The sequence below is a fragment of the Herpailurus yagouaroundi genome, unplaced genomic scaffold, assembly GCF_014898765.1.
Source record: "Herpailurus yagouaroundi ecotype Mexico unplaced genomic scaffold, PumYag 199, whole genome shotgun sequence".
NCBI classification, from domain to species: Eukaryota; Metazoa; Chordata; class Mammalia; order Carnivora; family Felidae; genus Herpailurus; species Herpailurus yagouaroundi.
The window spans coordinates 21,329,728-21,355,205 of record NW_024412430.1 but is presented as its reverse complement, the minus strand read 5'-3'; the positions used below and the strand labels follow the sequence as shown (position 1 = coordinate 21,355,205).

General features: G+C 39.7%; 1 protein-coding gene and 1 pseudogene across 10 annotated transcripts in view; both read left to right on the top strand.

Annotated features, from left to right (window-relative positions):
- The window catches only part of ZNF169 (zinc finger protein 169), a 57,518-nt gene that overhangs the window by 31,452 nt on the left and 588 nt on the right, over nt 1-25,478 (top strand). For 6 of the 10 annotated variants that reach the window (XM_040449565.1, XM_040449564.1, XM_040449566.1 and 3 more), the window contains 3 exons: nt 10,663-10,789; nt 11,267-11,362; nt 24,482-25,478. The exon at nt 24,482-25,478 is cut by the window's right edge and continues 588 nt beyond it. In XM_040449565.1, coding sequence (XP_040305499.1) covers nt 10,663-10,789; nt 11,267-11,362; nt 24,482-25,478 — 1,220 coding nt within the window. Of the gene's footprint in view, nt 1-10,662; nt 10,790-11,266; nt 11,363-24,478 lie in introns of all 10 variants that reach the window. The other 4 variants (XM_040449572.1, XM_040449569.1, XM_040449571.1 and 1 more) reach the window with 4 other exon arrangements.
- Nucleotides 6,701-9,744, top strand: LOC121013767 (heat shock cognate 71 kDa protein-like; annotated as a pseudogene).

Sequence of the window (25,478 nt, the reverse complement as noted above, 5' to 3'; positions counted from 1 at the left end):
GTGGCGCAGTCGGTTGAGCGTCCGACTTCAGCCAGGTCACGATCTCGTGGTCCGTGAGTTCGAGCCCCGCGTCGGGCTCTGGGCTGATGGCTCAGAGCCTGGAGCCTGTTTCCGATTCTGTGTCTCCCTCTCTCTCTGCCCCTCCCCCGTTCATGCTCTGTCTCTCTCTGTCCCAAAAATAAATAAACGTTGAAAAAAAAATTAAAAAAAAAAATAAAATAAAAAATAAAAAGAAAGTTACAAAAGATTAAGAAGGATATCATATGTTGATAAAAGGTTCACTATGAAGAGAGGATATAACAATTATATAACTACCTGATAGTACAGTCCCAAAATATACGGAGTAAAAATGGGCAGAATTGAAGAGAAAACTAGTTCTACAATAATGGGTGTAGTTCAATAACCAACTTTCTATAACAGAGCAGCCAGACAGGAGGATCAAAGGCAATATACAACTTGAACTGCACTAATACACACACACACACACACACACACACACACACACACACCATCTATCCAACAACAGCAAAATATATATTTCACTTAATTGTACCTGAAAGGATAGGTCATTAGGCCACAAGGTAAGTCTTAATGAATTTGAAATTACTGAAATCATGCAAAGTAACTTCTGATCACAGTGGAATGAAACTAGAAATGAACAGCAGAAAGAACTCTGGAAAATTCACAGATATGTGGAAATTGAATAGCACACTCAAACCTTTGAATCAAAGAAGAAAAATCACAAGAGAAAGTAGAAAATACACTGAGACAATGGAAGTGAAAACTTGACATACTAAAACTTAAGGAATGCAGAAAAAGCAATGCATAGAGGGAATTTTATAGCTGTAGATGCATCATGTAAACAGTAGATCTCAAATCTGCAACCTAATTATACAATTTAAGAAGAGCAAACTAAACCCAAACTAGAAGAAGGAAGCAAATAATAAAAAAGGAAAGATGAGATAAAACAGAGAACAGAAAAATGATAGAGAAAGCAACAAAACTTAAAGCTGGTTCCTGAAAAAGATAAAATTGACAAATCTTTATCTAGACTAACCAAACCCCCCAAGTTACTAAAATCAGAAATGAAACTGGAGACATTACTGTTAATTTTTTTAAGAAGTGTTACAAGTAAATACTTATACAAGGGAATAGCTGTATGCCAATAAATTGGCTACCCAAGGTGAAATGGATACATTTCTAGAAATGCACCATCTATCCAAACCTCAGGAGAGAACAGAAATTCTGAAAAGACCTAGAAATAGTGAAGATATTAAATCAATAATAATAAAAAACCTCCCAACAGAGAAAAGCTCACAACCAAGTAAAGTTGGCTTTACTCATTAACTCTACCAAACATATAAAGAAGAATTAACAAAATCTTTCTCCAACTATTCCAAAATATCGAAGAGGACACTTCCTAACTCATTCTATATTACTCTGATACCAGAAGTCTTAGACAAAGACACTATGAGAAAAGAAAACTACAGGCTAATATCTCTTATGAGCAATTGCAAAAATCCTCGCCAAAATATGCACAAAGCTAATTCAGCAGCGTATTAAAAGTATCGTACCTCTGGGGTGCCTGGGTGGCTCAGTCAGTTGGGCGTCCGACTTCGGCTGGTCCGTGAGTTCAAGCCCTGCGTCGGGCTCTGTGCTGACAGCTCAGAGCCTGGAGCCTGTTTCAGATTCTGTGTCTCTCTCTCTCTCTGACCTTCCCCCATTCAAGCTTTGTCTCTCTCTGTCTCAAAAATGAATAAACGTTAAAAAAAAATTTAATAAAAAAAAAGTATTGTACCTCTTGAGCAAGTGAGGTTTACTCCCAGAATGCAAGAATGTTTCAACCTGTTAAAATCAACTCTGTAGGGGCGCCTGGGTGGCTCAATCGGTTGAGCATCCGACTTCGGCTCAGGTCATGATCTCACAGTCCGTGAGTTCGAGCCCCGTGTTGGGCTCTGTGCTGACAGCTCAGAGCCTGGAGCCTGCTTCGGATTCTGTGTCTCCTTCTCTCTCTGACCCTCCCTCGTCATGCTCTGTCTCTGTCTCAAAAATAAATAAACATTAAAAAAAATTAAAAAAAATCAATTCTGTAATACATCACATTAAGAGAATGTATGATAAAAGCCACATGATCTCAACTGAGGTACAAAAAGCGAATGACAAAACTGAACATACTTTCACGAAAAAAAAAAAACATTCAGTAAACTAGAATAGAAGGGAACTCCCTCAACATGATTAAGGCCACATATGAAAAATTCACACTGGCGTCATATTTACTGATGAAAGACTGAATGCCTTTTTTTCTGAAGAACATGAATGAGATAAGGATGCCAGCTTTTGCCACTTCTGTTCAACACAGTACTGACAGTTCTAGCCTGAATGATTACACAGAAAAAAGAAAAGCCATCTAAATTGTAAAAGAAGTAAAATGATATCTTCACTGGAGCCACTCTGTCATATCCATAAAACATTAGAATCCATACACATGAAAAAAATGTCAGAGCTAATAAATGAATTTAGGAGAGTTGCAGGATACAAAATCAACATGCAAAAAAGTCTGTTTTATTTCCATATGCTTTCAATGAACTATCTGAACAGGAAGTATATATTTTTTAAGTTCCAATAAAATAAAATTCCAAAGAATACATTCTAATAAAATTCCAATTTATAGCAGAATCCAAAAGAATAAAGTACTCAGCAATAAACTTAACCAAGGAGGCAAAAGACTTGTTCACTGACACCCAAAGAATATGGCTGAAATTAAAGAAAGCCAAAGTATATGAAAAGACTTCCCATACTTATGGACTGGGAGACTTAATATTGCTAAGATGACAGTACTACCCAAAGTGATCTATAGATTCAAAGCAATCCCCATCAAAATTCCATTTGTGTGTGTGGTTATTTTTACAGAAATAGAAAAAACTATCCTAAAATTCATTTGGAATATCACAAGACCCTTGAGTCTTGCAAAGCAAAAAGTATGGAGGAACCACACTGTCTGATTTCAGTACTCCGTACCAAGCTACAAACAGTGGCAAAATCGGTTTGCTACTGACGTAAGGATAAACCTATAGATCAATGGAACAGAACTGAGCCTGAGGAAAAATCCTCACATATATATGGTCAATTGATTTTTGACAAGGGTACCAAGTCCATACAATTGGAAAAGGACAGCCTGTGCAAATGGTGCTTGGACAACTGGATACCTATGCTAAAAGAACACAAGATAAATGAAAAATTAGAAAGTCTCTGAAGAAGTAGATATAATGAATACATATGTGGAGGTTTCAGAACTGAAAAATACATACCTGAAAGAGAATGGTTAGTAGATGGCTTACTAGCACATTAGAGGTAACAAGTCACTGAACTGGAACACAGAACAATAGAAATTATACTGGGAAAAAAGTTATGAAGAGAGCCTCAAAAACTATGGGAGTATGACAAAATAACATTTGTGTCACTGTAGTTCTGGAAGTAGTAAAGGTGGGCAGTATTAGAAGAGCTAATGGCTTAAAACTTCCCAAATTTGGCAAGAGATGGAAACCTAAAGATTCAAAGTGCTTGAATGTATGTCAAACACGATAAGCCCACTGAAATCCATGTCAAATCACATTACAATTTATCTCCATAACCTAAAAATGAAGAAAACATCTTGAAAGTGGCCAATGAAAAACAACACATTTTCTTATAGGGAAAACTATTGGAATGGCAGTGGATGTCTTACCAGAAACCACAGAGGTTAGATGGAAGGGGTGTGATGTTCTTCAGGTGCTGAAAGAAATTGTCAACCCCAAATCCTGTACCAAATGACAATATCTTTCAGGAATTGAAGGGAAACTCAGGACATTCTCAAATGGAGGGAAACTGAGAATTTGTCCCTAGGAGAGCAGATAGAGGCAATTTTATAAGCAAAAAGGAAACAATAAGAGAGGGAACCTTGGAACATCTGTGTGCAGTAAGGAGTTAACGTAATAGGCCTGAGACTGCTATTGTTAGGAAATCCTGCTTGCAAGATTATCCTTTGGCTGGCATTGGGATCTTGCATTTCTAGAGGGTTGGCACCATTCCCAGAACTGATAAGAATGGCTCACTGTGCCTAAAACTATGCAAACTGTAGGGTTATGTTGAATGTGCCTGTGTGACTAGCCCCCACTAAAAAAGTTGGGCACTGAGCCTTTAATGAGCTTCCTCATTAGATAACATTTAACACATGTCACAGTCATTGGTGGAGGATTTAAGTGGGTCATGTGTGACTCCACTGGGAGAGGATTTTTGGAAGCTTGTTCCTGGTTTCCTTTGGACTTTGTCTCTTGTATGGTTTCCCTTTGCTGATTTTGCTTTGTATCCCTTTGTTATAATTATAGCCAAGTGTGCAACCATGTGAGTCTTGTGAGTCCTAGTGAACATCGAACCTGGGGGTGGTCTTGGGAACCCCTGACACAATCAGGAAGAAAGAAAACACAGGAAAAATATGGGTAAATATAGTAGGCACTCCTCTTACACATGAATTTTCTGAACTAATTTTGATGGTTGAAGCAAAAATTATTACACATTCTGCTATGATTCTAAATATATAGAGAGGAAACACTTAAAATTACAGTAAGGGCAAAAGGATGTAACGGGAGATAAAGCTTCTATACTTCATTCAAACTCGTAAAATGAAGATACCAGTAGACTGATTAGTTATGCATATGTAATGGAGCTCCCAGAGTAACTACTAAAAATGCTATATACAAAGAGATACACAGAAAGCGCTGGATATTTCAAAATAGAATTCTAAAAAGGAAAAAGAAAAAGGTCCAAATAACCCAAAGGAAGTCAGTAAAAAGAAAACCAAGCAAAAAGAACAAGCAAAATGGTCTAAATACACCAACCAAAAGAGAGAAATTGGCATAACAGAGTAAGAAAAAAAGAAGCCATAGTAAACCCTATGTGCTGCCAAAATGAAACTTCAAATATTATAACTTAGGCAAGTTAAAAGGATAAAAAGAACCATGCAAACATTAATCAAAGGAAAGGAGTGGCTATACTAAATCAGTAAGGTAGACTTCTGAGCAAGGAAAGTTACCAGACACAGAGGGTGATCAATTACAGGAAGACAGTGATCCTGAATGTGTGTGTCTCACATACAGTTTCACAACATGTGAAGAGGAAACCCAAAGAAATAGACAAATCAACAAGTGGAGACTTCAACACCCTTCTCTCAATGGTGGAAAATCTAAACCCCAAATCAGGAAGAGCTTGTCAACACCATCAACCAATAGAATCTAATCTTTACAGAACATTTCACCCCCAAATAGCAGAATACATATTCTTTTCAAATGCTCACAAAAACATATACCAAGATAAGCATATCCTGGGCCATAAAACATAAGAAATTTGTTTATCTTAACAAATGGAAAGAATTGATACCACACAAGGTATGTTCTCTGACCATAATGGAATCAAACATGAAGAGAACATTGACAGAAAAGTCTCTAAACACTTAGAAAATATTTAAACTACACACTTCCAAGTAATCCATGCATCAAAAATGAAGTTTTAAGGGGAAATAAAACATTCTCCATGAAAAGAGAATGGAGAGGAAGATACAATGTATCAAAGTATGTGGAGTACAACTAAAGCAGTCCTGAGTGGAAAACTTGTAGCAGTGGATGTGTACCTTACCAAAGAGGAAGAGTCTCTAATCAATAAGCTTCTGTCTCAGGAACCTAGAAAAATAAAAGCTAAATAAACTCAAGAAACACATAGAAGGAAATAATAGTGATAAAGGCAGAAATCAGTGAAATTGAAAAAAAACAGAGAAAGAGCTGTTCTTTTGAAAATAATAACACTGAAACAACCTCTAGCAAGACTAAGAAAAACGTGACTAGACGCAAATTACTACATCAAGAATGAAAAAAGGGTATCTCTACATACTCTGAAGCCATCAAAAGAATACCAGCCCACAAATTTTACAACTTACATGAAATGAACCGCTTCCTTGAAAAACACAAACTACTGAAAATTTCCCAATATGGAATAATTTGAACAGTTCTATAGCTATTACGGAAGTTCAATCTGCAATCTAAAAATTACTACAAATGAAATGTATAGGCCCACATGTTGTCACTGTGGAATTCTGCCAAATCTTTAAAGACTTAGTGCCAGTGCTGCATGATTTCTTCCAGAAAATAGAAGAGGAAGAAACAAACCCTTCCCAATTCACTCTGTGAAGCAGGTATTATGTTAATACCAAAATAATTATACACTATTACCAAGTAAAGTTTACTTTAGGCATGCAAGACTAGTTCCATATTTGAAACTTAGTGTAATCCACCATTTTAACAGACTAAAAAAGAAAAACCACATGATTATATCAGTTGAGGCAGTAAAATCAAGTATTTGTCAGAATTCCATAACCACTGTGGGGGAAAAAAAATCCTAGAACAAAAGGAATGCAGGGGAACTCCTCTACTTGAGTAGGAACATCTACAAAAAAATATATATCTAACATTTTTTATTGCTTATATATATATAAACATACATGTCTACTGCTATATATATTTATTTGTAATAATATATAACTATATATATAAAACAATTTACTGTTTTAACCATTTCACAAATTTATTTGAGAGAGGGGGTCAGAGGGAGAAAGAGAGCATTAAGCAGGCTCCATGCTCAGTGTGGAGCCCAACATGGGCTTTTATCCCATGACCCTGGGATCATGACCTGAGCCAAAATCGAGTCAGACACTCAACCAAGCCATCCAGGTGCCCCTTAACCATTTTTAAATGCACGGTTCAGTGGTGGTAAGTACATGCACACTGTTGTGAAACCATTCCCATTCTCCATCTCCAGCACTGTTCCACCTTCCCAGGCTAAAACCGTGTCCATTAAACACGGACTCCTTCCTCGTTCCCCACTCCTCCCAGCTCTTGGTAGCCTCTGCTTTACTTTATGGACTTGCCCATTCTCGGTTACCTGCTGTAAGTGGAATCAAACACTTTTTGTCCTTCTTAGACTGGCATATTTCACTGAACGTTTTCAACGCTAATCCTTGGTGTTGAATGTATCAGAATTTCCTTTGTTTCTGAGGCTCAACATATGCCATTGTATGCATACACCACATTTTATGTTGATGGCCATTCGAGCTATTGTGAATAATGCCATTATGTTAGGGACTTTGCTGTACAAGTATATAGGGGTAGATAGCTAGGAGTGGAGTTGCTGAATCGCAGGGCCAGTGGTATGTTTAACATTTTGAGGAACTGCTGGACTCTTCCACAAAAACCACACCATTTTACATTTCCCATCAGAAATGCATAAGTGTCTCCACAATGCCAGAACGTGTTCTCTCCCTTTTCTTTGGTAGTAGCCATCATAGAGGGTATGGTGTGGCATCTTAACGCTGTGAGACATAATGCTTTTCTCCTCATGTTAAGAATAAGGCAAAGATGTCTGCTCTCACCACTCTCATTGTGCTACAAGTTCTGCAATAAAGCAAGAGGAAACAGATCATTGACTGCTCTCCAGGTAGCTGTTTCCTTCACAAGTCAGGCCAGGCCCATAACGAAACAACTATGTCTAAGGGACCTGCAGTTGGCATCGGTCTTGGCACCACCTACTCTTGTGTGGGTGCCTTCTAGCACAGGAAAGTGGAAATAATTGCCAACAATCAGGGAAACTGAACCACCCCAAGTTATGTAGCCTTTACTGACACTGAACGATTGATCGGTGATGCTGCAAAGAATCAAGTTGCAATGAACCCCACCAACGCAGTTTTTGATGCCAAACGCCTGACTGGGTGTGGATTTGACGATGCTGTTGTCCAATCTGATATGAAGCACTGGCCCCTCATGGTGGTGAATGATGCTGGCAGGCCCAAGGTCCAAGTAGAATACAAGGGAGAGACCAAAAGTTTCTATCCAGAGGAGGTGTCTTCTATGGTTTTGACAAAGATAAAGGAAATCGCAGAGGCTTACCTCGGGAAGACTGTTACCAATGCTGTAGTCACAGTACCTATTTTAACAATGCTCAGCGTCAGGCTACCAAAGATGCTGGAACTATTGCTGGTCTTAATGTACTTTGAATCATCAAAGTACAGCAGCCAACTGCTGCTGCTATTGCTTATGGCTTAGAGAAAAAGGTTGGAGCCGAAAGGAATGTGCTGATCTTTGACTTGGGAGGTGGCACTTTTGATGTGTCAATCCTCACTATCGAAGATGGGATCTTTGAGGTCAAAGCTACTGCTGGAGACACCCACTTAGGTGGAGAAGACTTTGACAACCGAATGGTAAACCATTTTATTGCAGAGTTCAAGCGCAAACATAAGAAGGACATCAGTGAGAACAAGAAGGCAGTCCGTCGCCTCTGTACCTCTTGCAAGCATGCCAAGCATACACTTTCTTCCAGCACCTAGACCAGTATTGAGATTGGTTCTCTATATGAAAGAATCAACTTCTATACCTCTATTACTCATGCCCGGTTTGAAGAATTAAATACTGACCTATTCTGTGGCACCCTGGACCCTGTAGAGAAAGCTCTTCAGGATGCCAAGCTAGACAAGTCTCAGATCCACGATATTGTCTTGGTGGGTGGTTCTACACGTATCCCCAAGATTCAGAAACTTCTACAAGACTTTTTCAATGGGAAGGAACTGAATAAGAGCATCAACCCTGATGAAGCTGTCGCTTATGGTGCAGCTGTCCAGGCAGCCATCCTTCCTGGAGACAAATCTGAAAATGCTCAAGATTTGCTGCTGTTGGAGGTCACTCCCCTTTCTCTTGGCATTGAAACTGCTGGTGGAGTCATGACTGTTCTCATCAAGCACAATTCTACCATTCCTGCTAAACAGACCCAAACCTTCACTACCTACTCTGACAACCAGCCTGGTGTGCTCATTCAGGTTTATGAAGGTGAGCGTGCCATGACCAAGGATAACAACCTACTTGGCAAGTTTGAACTCACAGGCATACGTACTGCCCCCATGGCATTCCTCAGATTGAGGTCACCTTTGATATAGATGCTAATGGCATTCTCAATGTCTCTGCTGTGGATAAGAGGACAGGAAAAGAGAATAAGATCACCATCACAAACAACAAAGGTCGCTTGAGCAAGGAAGACATTGAGCTCATGGTCCAGGAAGCTGAGAAGTACAAAGCTGAAGATGAGAAGCAGCGAGACAAGGTGTCCTCCAAGAATTCACTTGAATCTTACGCATTCAACATGAAAGCAACTGTTGAAGATGAAAAGCTTCAGGGTAAAATCAATAATGAGGACAAACAGAAGATTCTGGATAAGTGTAATGAAATCATCAACTGGCTGGATAAGAACCAGACTGCAGAAAAGGAAGAATTTGAACATCAGCAGAAAGAGCTGGAGAAGGTCTGCAATCCCATCATTACAAAGCTGTACCAGAGTGCAGGAGGCATGCCTGGAGGGAATGCCTGGAGGCTTCCCTGGTGGTGGGGCTGCCCCCTCTGGTGGTGCCTCCTCTGGGCCCACCATTGAAGAGGTTAAGCCAACCTGAGAATAGGTTGAGCATTGTTTCACACAAAACATTTGAAGGACCCAAATTTGTAGCAAATTCCATGGCAGTGAAGTTGAGCTGCTATAGTTAATAAACTGGGCATTCTTGATACTTGAATATGGAATACGTGCACAAGGAAAGGAAATACAACATTACACTTTATAAGCACTGTATTGTTAAGTAGAAAATGCAATGTCTTAAAACTGTATTTAAAATTGGCACCAAAAAAATAGAGGAAATAAAATGCATACAGATTATAGATTATAAAGGAAGAAATAATGCCATGCTTGTCTATGTAGAAAATCTAAAGGAGGGGCGCCTGGGTGGCGCAGTCGGTTAAGCGTCCGACTTCAGCCAGGTCACGATCTCACGGTCCGTGAGTTCGAGCCCCGCGTCGGGCTCTGGGCTGATGGCTCAGAGCCTGGAGCCTGTTTCCGATTCTGTGTCTCCCTCTCTCTCTGCCCCTCCCCCGTTCATGCTCTGTCTCTCTCTGTCCCAAAAATAAATAAACGTTGAAAAAAAAAATTAAATAAAAAAAAAAAAAAAATAAGAAAATCTAAAGGAATCTAGGAGGAAAAAAAATCCTAGAACTAAGTGAGTTCAGCCAGGCTGTAGGATTTAAGATAAAGATAGAAACAATTGTATTTTTGTATCCTAGCAATGAACATAGTGTCACTGAAATTAAAAATACCATTAACATCACTTAAAGAGATTCTAAGGTGTCAATCTAACAAAACATATGGATTTGTATGCTGAAAATCACAAAATGCTGATGGAAGATATCAGAAGACAATAAATGGAGAGACATACCACATTTGTGGATTTGAACAGTCAACAGAGTAAAAAGAATAAGGTGGGAGGAATCATTCTACCTGATTTCAAGACCTACTATATAGCAGCATCATAGACATAAGATCAAGAGAAGAAAAGAGAGGACCCCCTAACTAGACCCATGAGCAATGTGAGAAGGGGATTAATAGTCTTGAACACACGGCACTAGATTTTGGGTTAAAAGCAGGGGCTTTGAATCTCACCTGGGGCCCCACACCAGCCTTTCTTCCTGCCTTGGCCCTAGCTAGTGGCTTAGCTTAGGCTGACTAATGCACGTGGTTTGCTTCTGGGTGAGCAGGAATGTGTTTGTGTTACAGGCATTAATGGCCTTCAGGGATGTGGCTGTGGCCTTCACCCAGAAGGAGTGGAGGCTACTGAGTCCTGCTCAGAGGACCCTGTATCGGGATGTAATGCTGGAGAACTACAGCCACTTGGTGTCGCTGGGTAAGGATGTCTTGCCTCAGGTCTCAGACTGCCTGTGAACATCTTAAGATTTTATGTAGTAGCCATGATACTTTGGCTCAAAAAGAAAAACAGTATTTTCCCTATATCCCTAGAGAGTGTTTGGATTCTGTACAGCTGAAATAGTGAAGGTGTGTGTGTGGCGGGGGTGGGGGTGGGGGTGAAGCTATGTGACACTGAATTGCCAGGACTCTTCCAAGGTTGGGCCCTTCCTCCAAAGTGATCTTGCCTCAAATTTGGGAATACTGGTATTCAGTTAACCACAGGGGAGACTTTAGATCCAGGACTCCCCCTCCTCTTAGTCATCCTTTCTCAGCACTCAGCCTTTGCGCACTGCCACCGCCCCCCCCCCCCCCCCCAGCTTTCTGGGTTATTGCATTCCCCTGCTGACTCTGAGTTCTGCCATAGCCTTTTAAACCACTAACCCAGGGTCACCTTGGTTTCTTTCCCTGTGAGTAGGAATTGCCTTTTCCAAACCCAAACTCATCACCCAGCTGGAGCAAGGGGATGAGCCCTGGAGAGAGGAGAGCGAATGTCTTCTGGACCTTTGTCCAGGTGAGTGGGAAGCAGTGGGCTGGTGAGGAGACCAGGCAGTGAGGTGCTTAGCAGATGAGGAAGGAGTGCTTATGAACTCCTGGGGAGGGCTCTTCTTTGGGCCCCCCTTCCATGATATCCTGCTTACCCAGAGAGGGCTTCCCTGGCCGTCTTCCCCTCCCCTATGCAGGCTCATTCTGTTCATGTGGTGTCTCTTTTCCAGCACCTTTTCCAGTTCTAGGATCTCCTTGTTCTTGGGCTTTTGTTGGTTGGCCTGATATTCTGCATAGCACTTGCCTTCTGAGACTAATCTGCTGTCTCTGGGAGACACTATCTAGTTTTTTTCATAACATGTGAATTTCTTAGTGCATTGGTTTTACTCCATAAATTCCCATAAGCTTGCTTCTTTTATGCTGGATTATTTAAGATTACAACAGGGTGTGTAGAATTATAGGAGTGCCTGTGTGCCTTCCCTGCAGCCTAAGAAATAGATGTTAGAACACCAGTTAACAGCCCCCACACCTTCCCTGTCGTGTCCTGCTCTTCCACCCCAGCCAAGAATCCAGTTTGTGCATTAGCATTCTCATGTGCCCTTTTTCTTTTTCCCCATTCGATGCGTCCTTCAACCATATAGTGTTGTTTTGCATGTTTATAAACTCTGCACATAGTATTGTCCTGTACACATCCTTCTGGAACATGCTTTTTCACTGGCTTTGTGTGAGTATCCCGTTAAAACACATTACCAGTTCCCTTCTTTTGGACACTTATTTCCAATTTTGGCTATTAAATAATGCTATCTTCATATTCCTGTTACTTCCATAGAAACAGGGGCAAGAATTTTTCCAGCCTAGAGGTTCTTGTCCCACATCCTCACCAATACTGGGTATTGTCAGATTTCTTCCCTTTGCAGTGAATCTCAGAGGTTCTTGTCCCACACATCCTCACCAATACTAAGTATTGTCAGACTTCTTCCCTTTGCTTTGAATCTCAGAGGAGCTTTGCTTTTCAGGGAGCATGAGTATCTCTTCCTATGTTGTTTGGTCATTTACCTCTTCTGTGATTTGTCTGTTCATGGGGTTTCCCTCCTTTTCATTTGGGCTGTTTCTGTTATTGATTTGTAGAAATTCCATATAAATTCTGGGAACACGTAGGTCTTTAATCCAGTGGGAATTAATTTTATGTGAATGACTGGAGGTAAGAATAAATTTTTTCCTGATTTTTTTTATTCTTTTGTTTTCAACATTCCTGGCATTTTGTTTCTAAATACAACCATATATCTGGACTTGTACTTTATAGCAAAATCAGTGCTTTTGTCTTTTTTTTTAAAAGAGAAACTATTATATAAGCTATAATAATGGTATAATATAAAATGTATTATGGTATAATAGTTTAGGGATAAATACTTTAATATAAAAAACTACATGTATTTCAAGTGTAAAATTTGGCTACTGCTATGGAATCACTGCTACAATCCAAACACCAAGCATAACTGTCACCTCAAAGTTTCCTTGTGCCTCATTATAGTCCCTATCTCCTATCCTTTTGTCTTTCCCTCCTCTGCAGACTCAGGTACCCACTGCTCTGCTTTCTATCATAGATTTGCTCACATTTTCCAGAGTTAATGTAAGTTAAATATATAGAATGTATACCAGATTCTTTCACTCAACATAATTATTTTTAATTTCATCCATAATGCTGTTTGTATCATAGTTCATTTCTTTTTACTGCTGGATAGCATTCCGTTACATAGATAGCACAATTCATTTAACCATTCATCTACTGAAAGACATTTGAGTAGTCTCCAGTTTTGATTAATACAAGTAAAATCAGCATGGATGTTCATGACAAGTCTTTTATTTCTCTTGGATAAATACCCGGAACTGGGAGTGGCTGGGTTATAGGATATAGTGTATATTTAACTTTTTACAGTATTCAAAAGCTATTTTCCAAAGTGGCTATGCTATTCACATTCCCACCAGCAAGGTATGAGGGTTCCCGATGCTCCACATCTTTGCCAAAACTTGGCAAAGAAATAAAAAGTTTCTTATTTTTGTGAGAAAGAGGGAGAGGGAGAGAGTGAGCACATGTGAAGGGGGGGAGAGGGGCAGAGGGAGAGAGAATCTTAAGCAGGCTCCATGCTCAGTGTGGATGCAGGGCTCGATCTTACCACCCTGGGATCATGATCTGAGCTGAAATCAAAAGTTGGACACCCAACCGACTGAGCCCCTCAGGCAGCCTGGTATTGTTTTCATTTTAGACATTTGCATAGCTGTGTAGTGGCATCTGTGGTTTTGCCTCACAGTTTCCTAATGGCTGATGATGATGTTTTCATATGCTTATTTGCCATCTGTACATCTTTGGTAAAATGTCTCTTTGAATCTTTTGCCCATTAAAAAAAATTGTTTTCTTATATTTTTGTTACTGAGTTCTGACAGTTCTTCATATATTCTGTATAGAAGGTCATTGTCAGATGTTTGATTTACAGATATTTTCCCTATGGCTTCCTTTTCTTTTCTTTATTTTGAGAGAGAGAGAGTGTGCAAGGAGAGGGGGAGAGAGAATCCCAAGCAGGTTCTGTGCTGTCAGCACAGAGCTGGACATGCGGCTGAATCTCATGAACTGTGAGCTCATGACCTGAGCTGAAATCAAGAGTTGGACACTTAACTGACTGAACCACCCAGATGCCCCACCTTTTCAATCTTTTAATAGTCTTTCAAAGAGAAATTCCTAATTTTGATGAAGTCCAAGTTTTTGTCTCACGAATTTCACTTTTGGTAGTGTGTTTAAGAAATATTTGCCTGACTTAAGGTGAAAGAGATTTTCATTTTTTTTCCCTTTTAGAAGTGTTACAATTTTTATTTTATATTCAGCTCTATAATCTATTGTGAATACATTTTTATACTTGGTACCATCTCTGGATTTAAGTACATTTATTTTTGCATACAAATACCTAAATTTTCCAGCACCATTTATTGAAAAGGCAACCTGTTGTTTATTGAATCGCCTATTTACCTTTGTGGTAAATGAATTGAGCAAATGTGTATGGGTCTATATTTGGATTCTATTTTTTTTTTTTCACTCCTTTTTCTACCTTGATGCCAATACCACACAGTCTTGATTACTGTAGCCTTATAAGTCTGGAGTTCAGACAGTATAAATCTCCAAGGTTTTTTTCTTTTTCAAGTTGTTTTAATTATTCTAGGTTCTTTGAATTTCCATATGGATTTAGAATAGCAATTTTCACACACACACACACACACACACACACACACACACAAACACACACACCCTACTTGGGATTCTGATTTGGAATGAATTAAATCTACCTCATTTTGGAGAGAATTTACATGGAAATAACACTGCATCACCCAATATGTGAACACAGTATATCCATTTTTATGGGAGTTCTTTTAATTTTTGTCAGCCTTGTTTTATAATTTTTAGTACAGAGGTCTTATGCATTTCTACTCAGATTTATCCCTCTATATTTCGTATTTTTTTATACTACAGAAGCTATTTTCACATTGTTTTCAATTGTTGAAAGTACAGAGAAACACAATTAACTTATGGATAATCATCTTGTATCTGGTAAACTTGCATACTTACTTTTTAGTTCTAGTAGCTTTTGTCAAATTCTATAGGATTTTCTAATAGATGATTATGTTATTTGTGAGTAAGTATAGTTTTACTTCTTTACATTCAGTATGTCTTTCTTTTTCTTGCCACATTGCACAGGCGAGAACATCCAGTGCAATGACCAATTTAAATGGTGAGAGTGGACATCCTTTCCTTGTTCCTGATCTTATGGGGGAATGCTTTCTCCTAAGTGTAAGTTTTATAGCTGCCCTTTATGAGTACAACAAACTTCTGTTCCTTCTTTGCTAAGAGTTTTTATTGGGAATAGATGTTGGATTTTGTTAAATGTTTTCTGGGCATCTTTTGAGGTGATCATTTATGATCTTTTTTTTTTTTTTAGTCTTTTATAAAGTTTTTAATTTTAGTTAACATACAGTGTTACATTAGTTTCAGGTGTACAATAGAGTGATTCAAAACAATTCCATGTGTCATTCTTGACAAGTGCAGTCCTTTTTTTCTTTTTATGTTTCAAGTTTATTTAAATTCTAGTTAGTTAACAGATAGGATAATATTGGTTTCAGAAGAATTTAGTGATACGTCACTTAGATCTAATACCCAGTTCTCATTACAAGTGCCCTCAATATCCACCCATTTAGCCCATCTCCCACCTACCTCCCCTCTGGTAACTCTCAGTTTGTTTCCTAAAGTTAATAGTCTCTGATGGTTTGCCTCCCTCTTTTTTTTTTTTTCTTCCTTCCCCTATGTTCATCTGTTTTGTGTCTTAAATTCCACATATGAGGTGAATGGAGTTTTTTTTTTTCCCTTGTTAAATCAGACTTGTATTTTTGTTAACATAATGCACTGACCTTATTCAGGTTTCACCAGTTTTACCTTCACTCCTTTGTATGTGTGGGTGTATGTTTGTTTAGATCTGTGAAATTTTATCCCGTGTACATTCCTGTAACTGCCGGTATATCCAAAGATACAGAATAGTTCCATCACGGGGATCCCTTGCGCTGCTCTTTTATAGCCACAGCCAACTCTCTCCCTCCTCCCCTGCCCCGTCTGGCAACTACTACTCTGTTCTCTTTCTCTAGGAATTGTCATTTCAAGAATGTTATATAAAACAAATCATATAGTATGTTAACATTTTGGGATTGCCTTTTTTCATTCAGCATAATTCTCTTGTGATCCATCCAAACTGTAGCATGTACCAATACTTCATTCCTTTTATTGCTGACTAGTATTCCATAGTATGAATGTACACAGTTTGTTAAACCATTCACCCACTGAAGGATATTTCAGTTGTTTACAGTTTGGGGCTTTTATAGATGAAGGTGCTTTCAACATTTCTATACGGGTTTTTGTGTGAACCTAAGGCCTTATTTCTGGGATAAATGCTGAAGAGTGCAGTTGCTGAGTCATATAGTAAATAAATGTTTAGTTTTGTTAAAAAGAACCATAGCCATGTCTAGAATGGTTACACCATTTTATCTTCCCATTAGCAACGTCTGCATGCTTGTTTCTCCACATTCTTGCCAGTATCTGGTATTAGCCCTATTTTTTATTTTGGCCATTCTGACAGATTTCTAGAAATATCTCCTTGGTTAGTAAGAGTGAGGGGTTTAGTGCAAGCAGTTCCTTTCATGGAGAGCTGGGCATATCTGAGTCTGTGCACTGTATAAAGGATTTAGTTTCCTTGGAAAAGAGACTGGTGTTCTCCCTGTGGGTAAAGAGCTTATGAGGCCTCTGGTTATGGGTGGCTGTTGCTGTCATTTTGCAAGGTCTTTGTGGCATGTTCTTGCATCTCTTCATTCTTCCCAGACGATCTCTATCCAAAAGTGGTTGGCAGGTGTGTGTGTGTGTGTGTGTGTGTGTGTGTGTGTGTGTGTGTGTGTGTTAAGATCTGATCTGACCACTGAATGGATCTGGCAAAGATGGTCTAACAAGTGAGAGGAAAGAGACAATCTCTTCCTAGGCTGGCTCATGTGAGTGGTTGGCAGGCAAGGGCCCACGGACTCAGGTCTAGGGTGTCCAGCTAAGCATCTTCAGACACTGCATTTTAAGAGGGTAATCCCTGGTAGTTCTTCTCAGCTAAGCAGAGTCATGTAAGGTGGCTGACCACAGGAGCAATGGGTAGATGTGTATCATTACCTAGTGTATTTCTTCTTTTCAGATAGAATTTACTTACAGGAAATGCAAATTCTTAAGTTTGCTAGAGTTCAAACAATGTGTCTATCTCTACAATCCAAACTTTATCAAAATACACATTACTAGCATTCCAGATAGTTCCTTATGGCCCATTCCAGTAAACTCCCACCCTAACCCTCAGAGGTACCTCTGGTCTTGATTTTATTTCATCATGGATTAATTTTGCCCACTGTACAATTTTGCATGAATGGAATGATACGTATTCTTTTGTGTAGGCTTCTTCACCCAGTACAAAGGTTTTGAACTTCATCCATGTTGTTGCATACATTAGTAACCTGTTCCTTTTTAATGCTGCGTGGCTTCCCATCATGTGAGTATACAACTATTTATCCTTTCTCCTTGGCAGACACCTTGATGGTTTCTAGTCCTTAGTTATTGTGAAAAAGCTGTTATTAGTAATCTTATGCTAGGTTTTTTGTTTTGGTAAGCCTATGTTTTCATTTCCTTTGGATAAAGACCTAGAGTAACGCCAGGTGTATTAGTTTCCTAGGGTTGCTGTAACAATTTACCACAAACTGAAAGGCTAAAACAAAAGAAATCTATTCTCACAGTTCAGAAGTTAGAAGTCCAAAATCAACCTGCTGGCAGGGTTGGTTCCTTTTGGAGGTTTGGAGGGAGAATCTGTTCCTCACCTCTCCTGGCTTCTGGTGGTTGCTGGCAATCATTCCTTGGCTTGTTGCTTTGTCAGTCCAATCCATGCCTTGTGACCACACAGCCTTCTTCCTTCTATGCATCTCTGTATCTAAGTCTCTCTCCTTGTAAGGACACCAGTCATTGGATTAAGGCTCACCCTAATTTGGTATGACCCATCTTAACTTGATCACATCTGCAAAAACCGGATTTCAAAAGAAGTCCTATAGGCAGAAATGAATTTTGGTGGGATACCATTCAATTTGATACACTGGGTCACAGGGTTACAGTATATGCAGTATTAAGAGAAATGCCTATTTTCCAAATTGGCTGTACCATATTTCACTTCCATGAACACGTAAGAAGAGAGTGACATTTGTCTCACAACTTCCCCCACAGTTTTCACCTTATCTGTGATGGATATGTAGTGGGTTCTCAGGGGATCTTTAATTTCCATTTCCCTGATGGTTAAGTGTTGAGCACTTTCTTTGTGCTTTATTCTATATCTTACTTTGTGAAGTATTTATTAAATCTTCTTCCAGTTTATTGCATTTTAAAATTGTTGAGTTCTATGAATTCTTTATTAATCCTGGATACCAATTTGTCATATGTACATTTTGCAAACATTTTCTTAGTCTGAAACCTTTCTGTTCATTTTTTAAAGTTACTTTTGATAAGCAGATGTTTAATTTTGAGGAAGTCTAATTTTTCTCCTTTAAAATTTTTATTGTCATGAAGATAATTTATATTTTCTAAATGCTATATAGTTTTAACTTTTAAGTCCATGATCCACCTTGAAGTAACTTTTGTATACGGTGTCAGGCAGGAATCCAGATTTTACTCTTTCATATGGATACCCAGTGGCTCTAGCATCACCTGCTGAAAAGACTTGCCTTTCCCTCACTGAATTGCTTTGTTGAAAATCCAATGGCTAAGTGTGGGTCTGTTTTACACTTTCAGTTCTATTTCTTCAATATAATAGCCCTATCCTTAAACAAGCCACACTGTATTACTGTAGGACCATCAGAAGTTTTGAAGTCAGGTAGTGGAAGTACTCTCCCTCTCTCTGTAAGTCAGGTAGAAGTTTTTCTTTTTTTTCCTTTTTTTCTTTTATTTTAGAGAGAGTGAGATTCCAAGCAGGGTCCATGCTCAACCCCCTCCTCCCCCACCCCCCGACATGGGGCTTGGATGATCCCATGACCCTGGGCCAAAATCCAAGCCAAAATCAAGAGTCAGATGCTCAACCAATGGAGCCACCCAGGTACCCCTAATTTTTCTTTTTAAAGACTGCTCTGGGTAGTATAGGTCCTCTGCATTTCCACTTAAATTTTAAGATCAGTTTCTCATAAAATTTGGGGTCTTTTGTGGTTCCATATAAATTTTAGGATTGTTGCTGTTGGTATTTGATAGGTATTGCATTAAATGTGTAGATTGCTTTGGGTAGTATAGACATTTTGACAGTATTTGTTCTTCCAATCTGTGAGCATGGAATGTTTTTTTCATTTCCTTATGTTGTCTTTAATTTCTTATATTAGTTTTATAGTTTATAAAGTTTTTTATAGTTTTTTAATAGTTTTTTATAGTTTATAGTTTTTTATAAATATAGTTTATAGAATTTTATAATATAAAATTCTTATATTAGCTTTATAGTTTTCAGGCACCTCTCAAGTTTATTCCTAGGTATTTTACTGCTTTTGGTGCAATTGTAAATAGGATGGTTTTCTTAATTTCTCTTTCTGCTGTTTCATTATTGGTGTATAGAAATGCAACAGATTTCTGCACATTGCTTTTGTATCCTGCAACTTCACTGAATTCCTTTATCAGTTCTAGTAGCTTTTTGGTGGAGTCCTTAGGGTTTTCTATGTATACTCTCCTGTCACCTATGTTATTAGACAACATACAGAAAAGGAATTCAAATTGGTAAGTAGTAAAAGCTTTATTTCTTCCTTACCAGTTTGAATTCGTTTTCTGTATGTTGTCTAATTACTGTGGCTAGTACTTCCAATGTTTTGTTGAATAAAAGTGGTGAGAGTGGACATCCTTGTTTTGTTCCTGACCTTAGGGGGAAAACAGTTTTTACCCCATTAAGGATGATGTTTACTGTGGGTTTTTTACATATGGCCTTTATTATGTTATATTCCCTCTAAACCTACTTTGTTGAGGGTTTTTATTATGGATGGATGCTTTACTTTTACAGATAATTTTTCTGTGTCTACTGAAATATGATTTTTATACTTTCTCTTATTGATGTGATGTATCAAATTGATTTGCAAATACTGAATCACCTGTGAATCCTGGGAATAAATCACTTGATCTTGGTGAATGATTTTTTAAATGTATTGTTGGATTCTCTTTGCTAGTACTTTGTGAAGGATTTTTGCATCTATGTTCATCAGAGATATTGGCCTGTAGTTCTTTTCTTTGGTGGTGTCTTTATCTGGTTTTGCTATCGGGTATACTGGCCTCCCAAAATGAATTCGAGAATAGGTTAACTCTTCTTTAAATGTATGGTAGAATTTGCCTGTGAAGCCATCTGGTCCTGGACTTCTGTTTGTTGGAAGTTTTTGATTATTGATTTCAATCTCCTTGCTGATAATTGGTCTCTTCAGATTTTCTACTTCTTCCTGCTTCAGTTTTGGTAGGTTATATGTTTCTAGGAATTTATCTGTTTCTTCTAGGTTGTCTAACTTGTTGGCATGTAGTTTTTCATAACATTCTCTTACAGTTTGTGTTATTGTTGGTTACTATTTCTCCAACTTGTGATTTTTTGATGAGTTTGACTAGAACCTTTTCAGTTTTCTTGATGTTTTCAAAGAACCAGCTCCTGGTTTCACTGTTCTTTTAGTTTCTGTATCACTTATTTCTGCTCTCATTTTTATTCTTTCCTTCCCTCTGCTGGTTTTGGGTTTTGGTTGTTCTTTTTCTAGCTCCTTCAGGTGTAAGATTAGGTTGTTTGAGATTTTTCTTGCTTCTTGATGTATTATAAACTTCCCTCTTAGAACAACTCTTGCTGCATTCCTAAAGTTTTTGGACCATTGTGTTTTCACTTTCATTTGTTTCCATGTACTCTTAGATTTATTCTTTGATTTCTTGGTTGACCCACTTATTGTTTAGTAGCATAGTATTTAACCCTCATGTATTTGTGGTCTTTCCAGATTTTTTCTTATGGTTGATTTTTAGTTTCATAGGGTTGTGGTTGAGAAAAATGCACGGTATGACGTCAATCTTTTTAAATTTGTTGAGACTTGTTTTGTGGCATAATATGTGATCTATTTTGGAGAACATTCCATGTGCACTTGAGAAGAATGTGTATTCTATCTTGTTTTAGGGTGGAATGTTCTGAACATATGTTAAATCCATCTGTTCCCATGTGTCATTCAAAGCCACTGTTTTCCTTGTTGCTTTTCTGTGTTTGGATGATCTGTCCATTGATGTAAGTGGGATATTAAAGTCCCCTACTGTTATTGTATTACTATAACATAGTTCCTTTATGTTTGTTATTAACTGTTTTACATAGTTAGGTGTTGCCATATTGGGTGCATAACTATTTACAATTGCTAGATCTTGTTGGATTGTCCCTTTTATTATTATATGGTGTACTTGTCTTTTTACAGACTTTGTTTTATAGTCTATTTTGTCTGATATAAGTACTGCTACCCCAAGCTTTCTTTTGACATCCATTTGCATGATATTCTCTATCCCTTCACTTTGAATCTTCATGTGTCTCCAGGTCTGAAATGAGCCTTTTGTAGGCAGCATATAGATGGGGTTTTTTTTTTTTTTAATATGTTCTGTCACCCTTCTGTCATTCTTTTGATTGGAGCATTTATTCCATTTACATTGAAAGTAATTATTGATAGTTATGTATTGCCATTTTGTTACTTGTTTTGCGGTTATATTTGTAGTTTTCTGATTCTTTTGTGGTTTGTTGGTTTTCTTTAGTGATATATTTAGATTCTTTATGTTTTGCTTATCTATTACTTTTTTTTTGTGGTTACCATTCAGTTTATATCAACATTTTCTGCATCTGTAGCAGTCTATGTTAAGCTGAGGGCTGCTCAATGTTAAACTCATTCTTTACTCCTTCCCTTCATGTTTTAGATATATGGTGTCCCATTTTATATCCTTTTATGAATGTCTTGACTGATTTTTTACAGAAATACTTATTCTTACTATTTTTGTGTTTACTTTTCACACTCTCACTTATCAACTTTCCTTTCCCCTGAAAGAATTCCCTTTAACATTTCTTGCAGGTCTGGTTTAGTGGTCACAAACTCCTATAGTTTTTGTCTGGGAAATTCTTGTTCTCTTCTTCTATTCTGAATGATGGCCTTGCTGGATAGAGTATTCTTGGCTGCAGATATTTCCCTGTTAGCATTTTGAGTACATCATGTCAACCCCTTCTGGCCAGCAAGTTTCTGCTAAAAAATCTAACAGCCTTATGGAGTTTCCCCATGTACCTGTCCTCTTTTCTCTTGCAATCTCTAAATTCTTTACCACTGTTTCTTGCCGTTTTAATTGCTATGTGTCTTGGTGCAGACCTCCTTGGGTTGATTTTGTTGAGGGATCTCTGTGCCTCCTGAATCTGGATTTGTTTCCCTCCCGATTTAGGAAATTTTCAGCTATTATTTCTTCATATAGATTTTCTATACCCCCCCCCTTCTTCTGGGATCCCTATAATGTGAATGTTACTATGCTTGATGGTGTCACTGACTTCCCTAACGCTATTCTCATTATGGAGTATTTGTCTCTCTTTTGCTCAGCTTGAGTGCTTTTCATTACTCTATCCTCCAGGTCGCTGATATATTCCTTTCCTTCCTGTCGTCTATTCCATCTGTTGTATTTCTGGTTTCATTTATGGAGTTCTTCATCTCTGATACGTTATTTTTTATCTCGGTGTTAAGAATCTCACTGATGTCCTCCATTCTTTGCTCAAGTCCAGTGAGTATCTTTATGGTCATTAATTTAAATTCTCTTAGCTCTCCTACTGTGTTTTTATCATGGTCTTTCATTTGGGACATATTCCTCTGTCTCATCTTGTCTGTTTCTATGTGTTAGGAAAGTCTGCAATGTCTCTTGCTCTTGAAAGCAGTGGTTCTATGAAGAAGAGGTCCTGTAGTGTCCCCTGTTCACCAGGAGCTGGCGCTTCAGGGGTGTCTCCTATGTGTGTTGCTTGCATCCTACTATTGTGTCTGAGTAGCTTTTCTTTTCAGTCCAGACTTCACTCATTCTGCCTGTTATGGGCTGTGCCTGCTCTGTGGTGTTAGGGAGACTGAATCAGGCTGGCTCTGAAAGTGGAGTGACCGTACGAGGACTCAAGAGTGGGATGGCAGTATTAGCAAAATTTGCATGGAGCCACTAGTCCTAGGCTATAGATGCCATAAAGCACGGTGGTGGCTAGGAGCGTGGCGCACATTGGCAGTGGCGAGGGGTAACGCAAGCAGCTGAGGTGGCAACAACGGGCACGTGGCAGTTGACATGTGATAGACGGTCATGGCATGTATGATGTTAACAAAATCTGCATTGAGCCATGTGTCCTAGGCTAATCCCCCAAAGCAAGGCAACAGCCAGGGGTGCAGAGCCCGGGAGTGGCTGTGACCTGGGGTTCTGCAGGAACTGGGCAGGGCATGTACACTACGTTAGCAAAATTTGCACTGAGCTGCTAATCCTAAACCAGATCCCCCAAAGAAATGCAGGCCAGAGGGCCATGGCACACAGGGCATTAAAAGAATTTGTGATAAGCCCAGGGCCAAGGCCAGCAGGATGAGCAAGTCCTCAGGAGAATACATGGACAGGGCACAGTGCTAGCAAGTGTCCGTGCAGCCCCACTTCCCACAGGTGGCCCCGTGTTTATGCTGGGGGAGTGGGGGAAGGAAAATGTCACCTGCCAGTTCCTTTGTTCCCAGAGAAGTCTCCTCAGCACACTCCAAAATCAGCATAAACAGATCTCCCTCCTGTTGTGCAAGCTGTCGCTTCTGTGTTGACTCTCCTTGGGCTGCACTTTAGGGGCAGGCCCTGGTTATCACTCACCCAGTGCTGAAGTGGTTGACTTTTAAAGCTCTAGGCTCCAAATCCCACTGGGTATACACACTCACAGAATTCAGCTCCTCTGGTTTTCCAGGCAGGATGCTATGGGGATTTCCTTTTTCTGGGTCGGCTTCCCATCCCCATGACCACAGCTCCTCATTGCTCCTTTTGGGCAGCTCCTGACGACCGTTTCTGTCCTTCATAATCTCTCAGAGGTGGCTGCTCTCTGTTTAGTTGTGGAGTCCGTTCTGCCAGATCACTCTCCAGTTTACTGATGTGGATGTGAGTGACACCCAGTTGTAAACATGGGATGGGGTGAGCTGAGGTCCTCCTACTCCACCATCTTGCGCTCCCTGCCCCCATGAGTCACATTGTTTCTTAGTGGAAGCATATATACATTTGTGGATTAACGTTTGCATTAGCATTGATTATGTCTTGCAAGCGAACTGTATTGGTGGAAATGTATAACTCTAATGGCAGCAGTTTATAGGGCTGGGCTGGTGTTAGAGCTGCCTCATCATGTGTATCTTCTGTGTTGTAGTAAGATATGCAATAATGTGTCAGCAAAGGATGGAAAGTAGGTCTGTAAAGGAAGTCTTGGTTGTGAGAACAGCGGAGCAATGACTGCCGGGCAGGTACAACCAACCTTTCACAAGGTGCCTGTAGTGATTCTGACCAACATTTTCTCTCCAGCAGAACCAGGAACAGAATTCCAGCCCTGTGTCCATTCCTGCCCGGTGGCCCTTTCCAGTCCACAGTTCCTTCAACAGTACGTGCTGTGCGGTCACCTTCCTCAGATCTTCCCAAGCTCATATGCAGGAAGCCCCATCTCAACGGAAGCTCCAAGCTGCTCAAGTGAACAAGGAGATGAGGAAGAGCTAGAAGGGAGACTTGAGCTGAGTGGGGTTTCCGGGGTGCTCTTCAGATCCTCTCAGGGTCGGCCAGTAGACTGGGTAGAAGGCAAAAGAGCTGGGGGAGTAGACCAGGGGATGTGTCCTGAAGAAGCAGACCTTTCAGCGTCTGGAGCAGCCACGTGTGGGAAATACAGACTGGGACTTGGTCCCAAATCCAGTCTCTTAAGCCTCCAGAAACATCACGTATGTCCTGAATGTGGCAGAGGCTTCTGCCAGAGGTCAGACCTCACCAAGCACCAAAGGACACACTCAGGAGAAAAGCCTTACAGCTGTAGGGAGTGCGGGCGAGGCTTTGGCCGCAAGTCCTCCCTCACCATCCACCAGAGGAAACACTCAGGGGAGAAGCCTTATGTGTGTCGGGAGTGTGGCCGCCACTTCAGGTACACGTCCTCACTTACCAACCACAAGAGGATACACTCTGGGGAGAGGCCCTTCGAATGTCAGGAATGTGGGCGAGGCTTTCGCCAAAAGATCGCCCTGATCCTGCACCAGAGGACACACTTGGAGGAGAAGCCCTTTGTGTGTCCCGAGTGTGGGAGAGGCTTTTGCCAGAAGGCATCGCTCCTCCAACACCGAAGCTCACATTCGAGTGAAAGACCCTTCTTGTGCCTTGAGTGTGGGCGTGGTTTCAGGCAGCAGGCACTGCTCCTCAGTCACCAAGTCACACACTCAGGGGAGAAGCCTTATATCTGTGCCGAATGTGGGCATGGCTTTCGCCAGAAGGTCACCCTCGTCAGACACCAGAGGACACACACAGGGGAGAAGCCTTACCTGTGCCC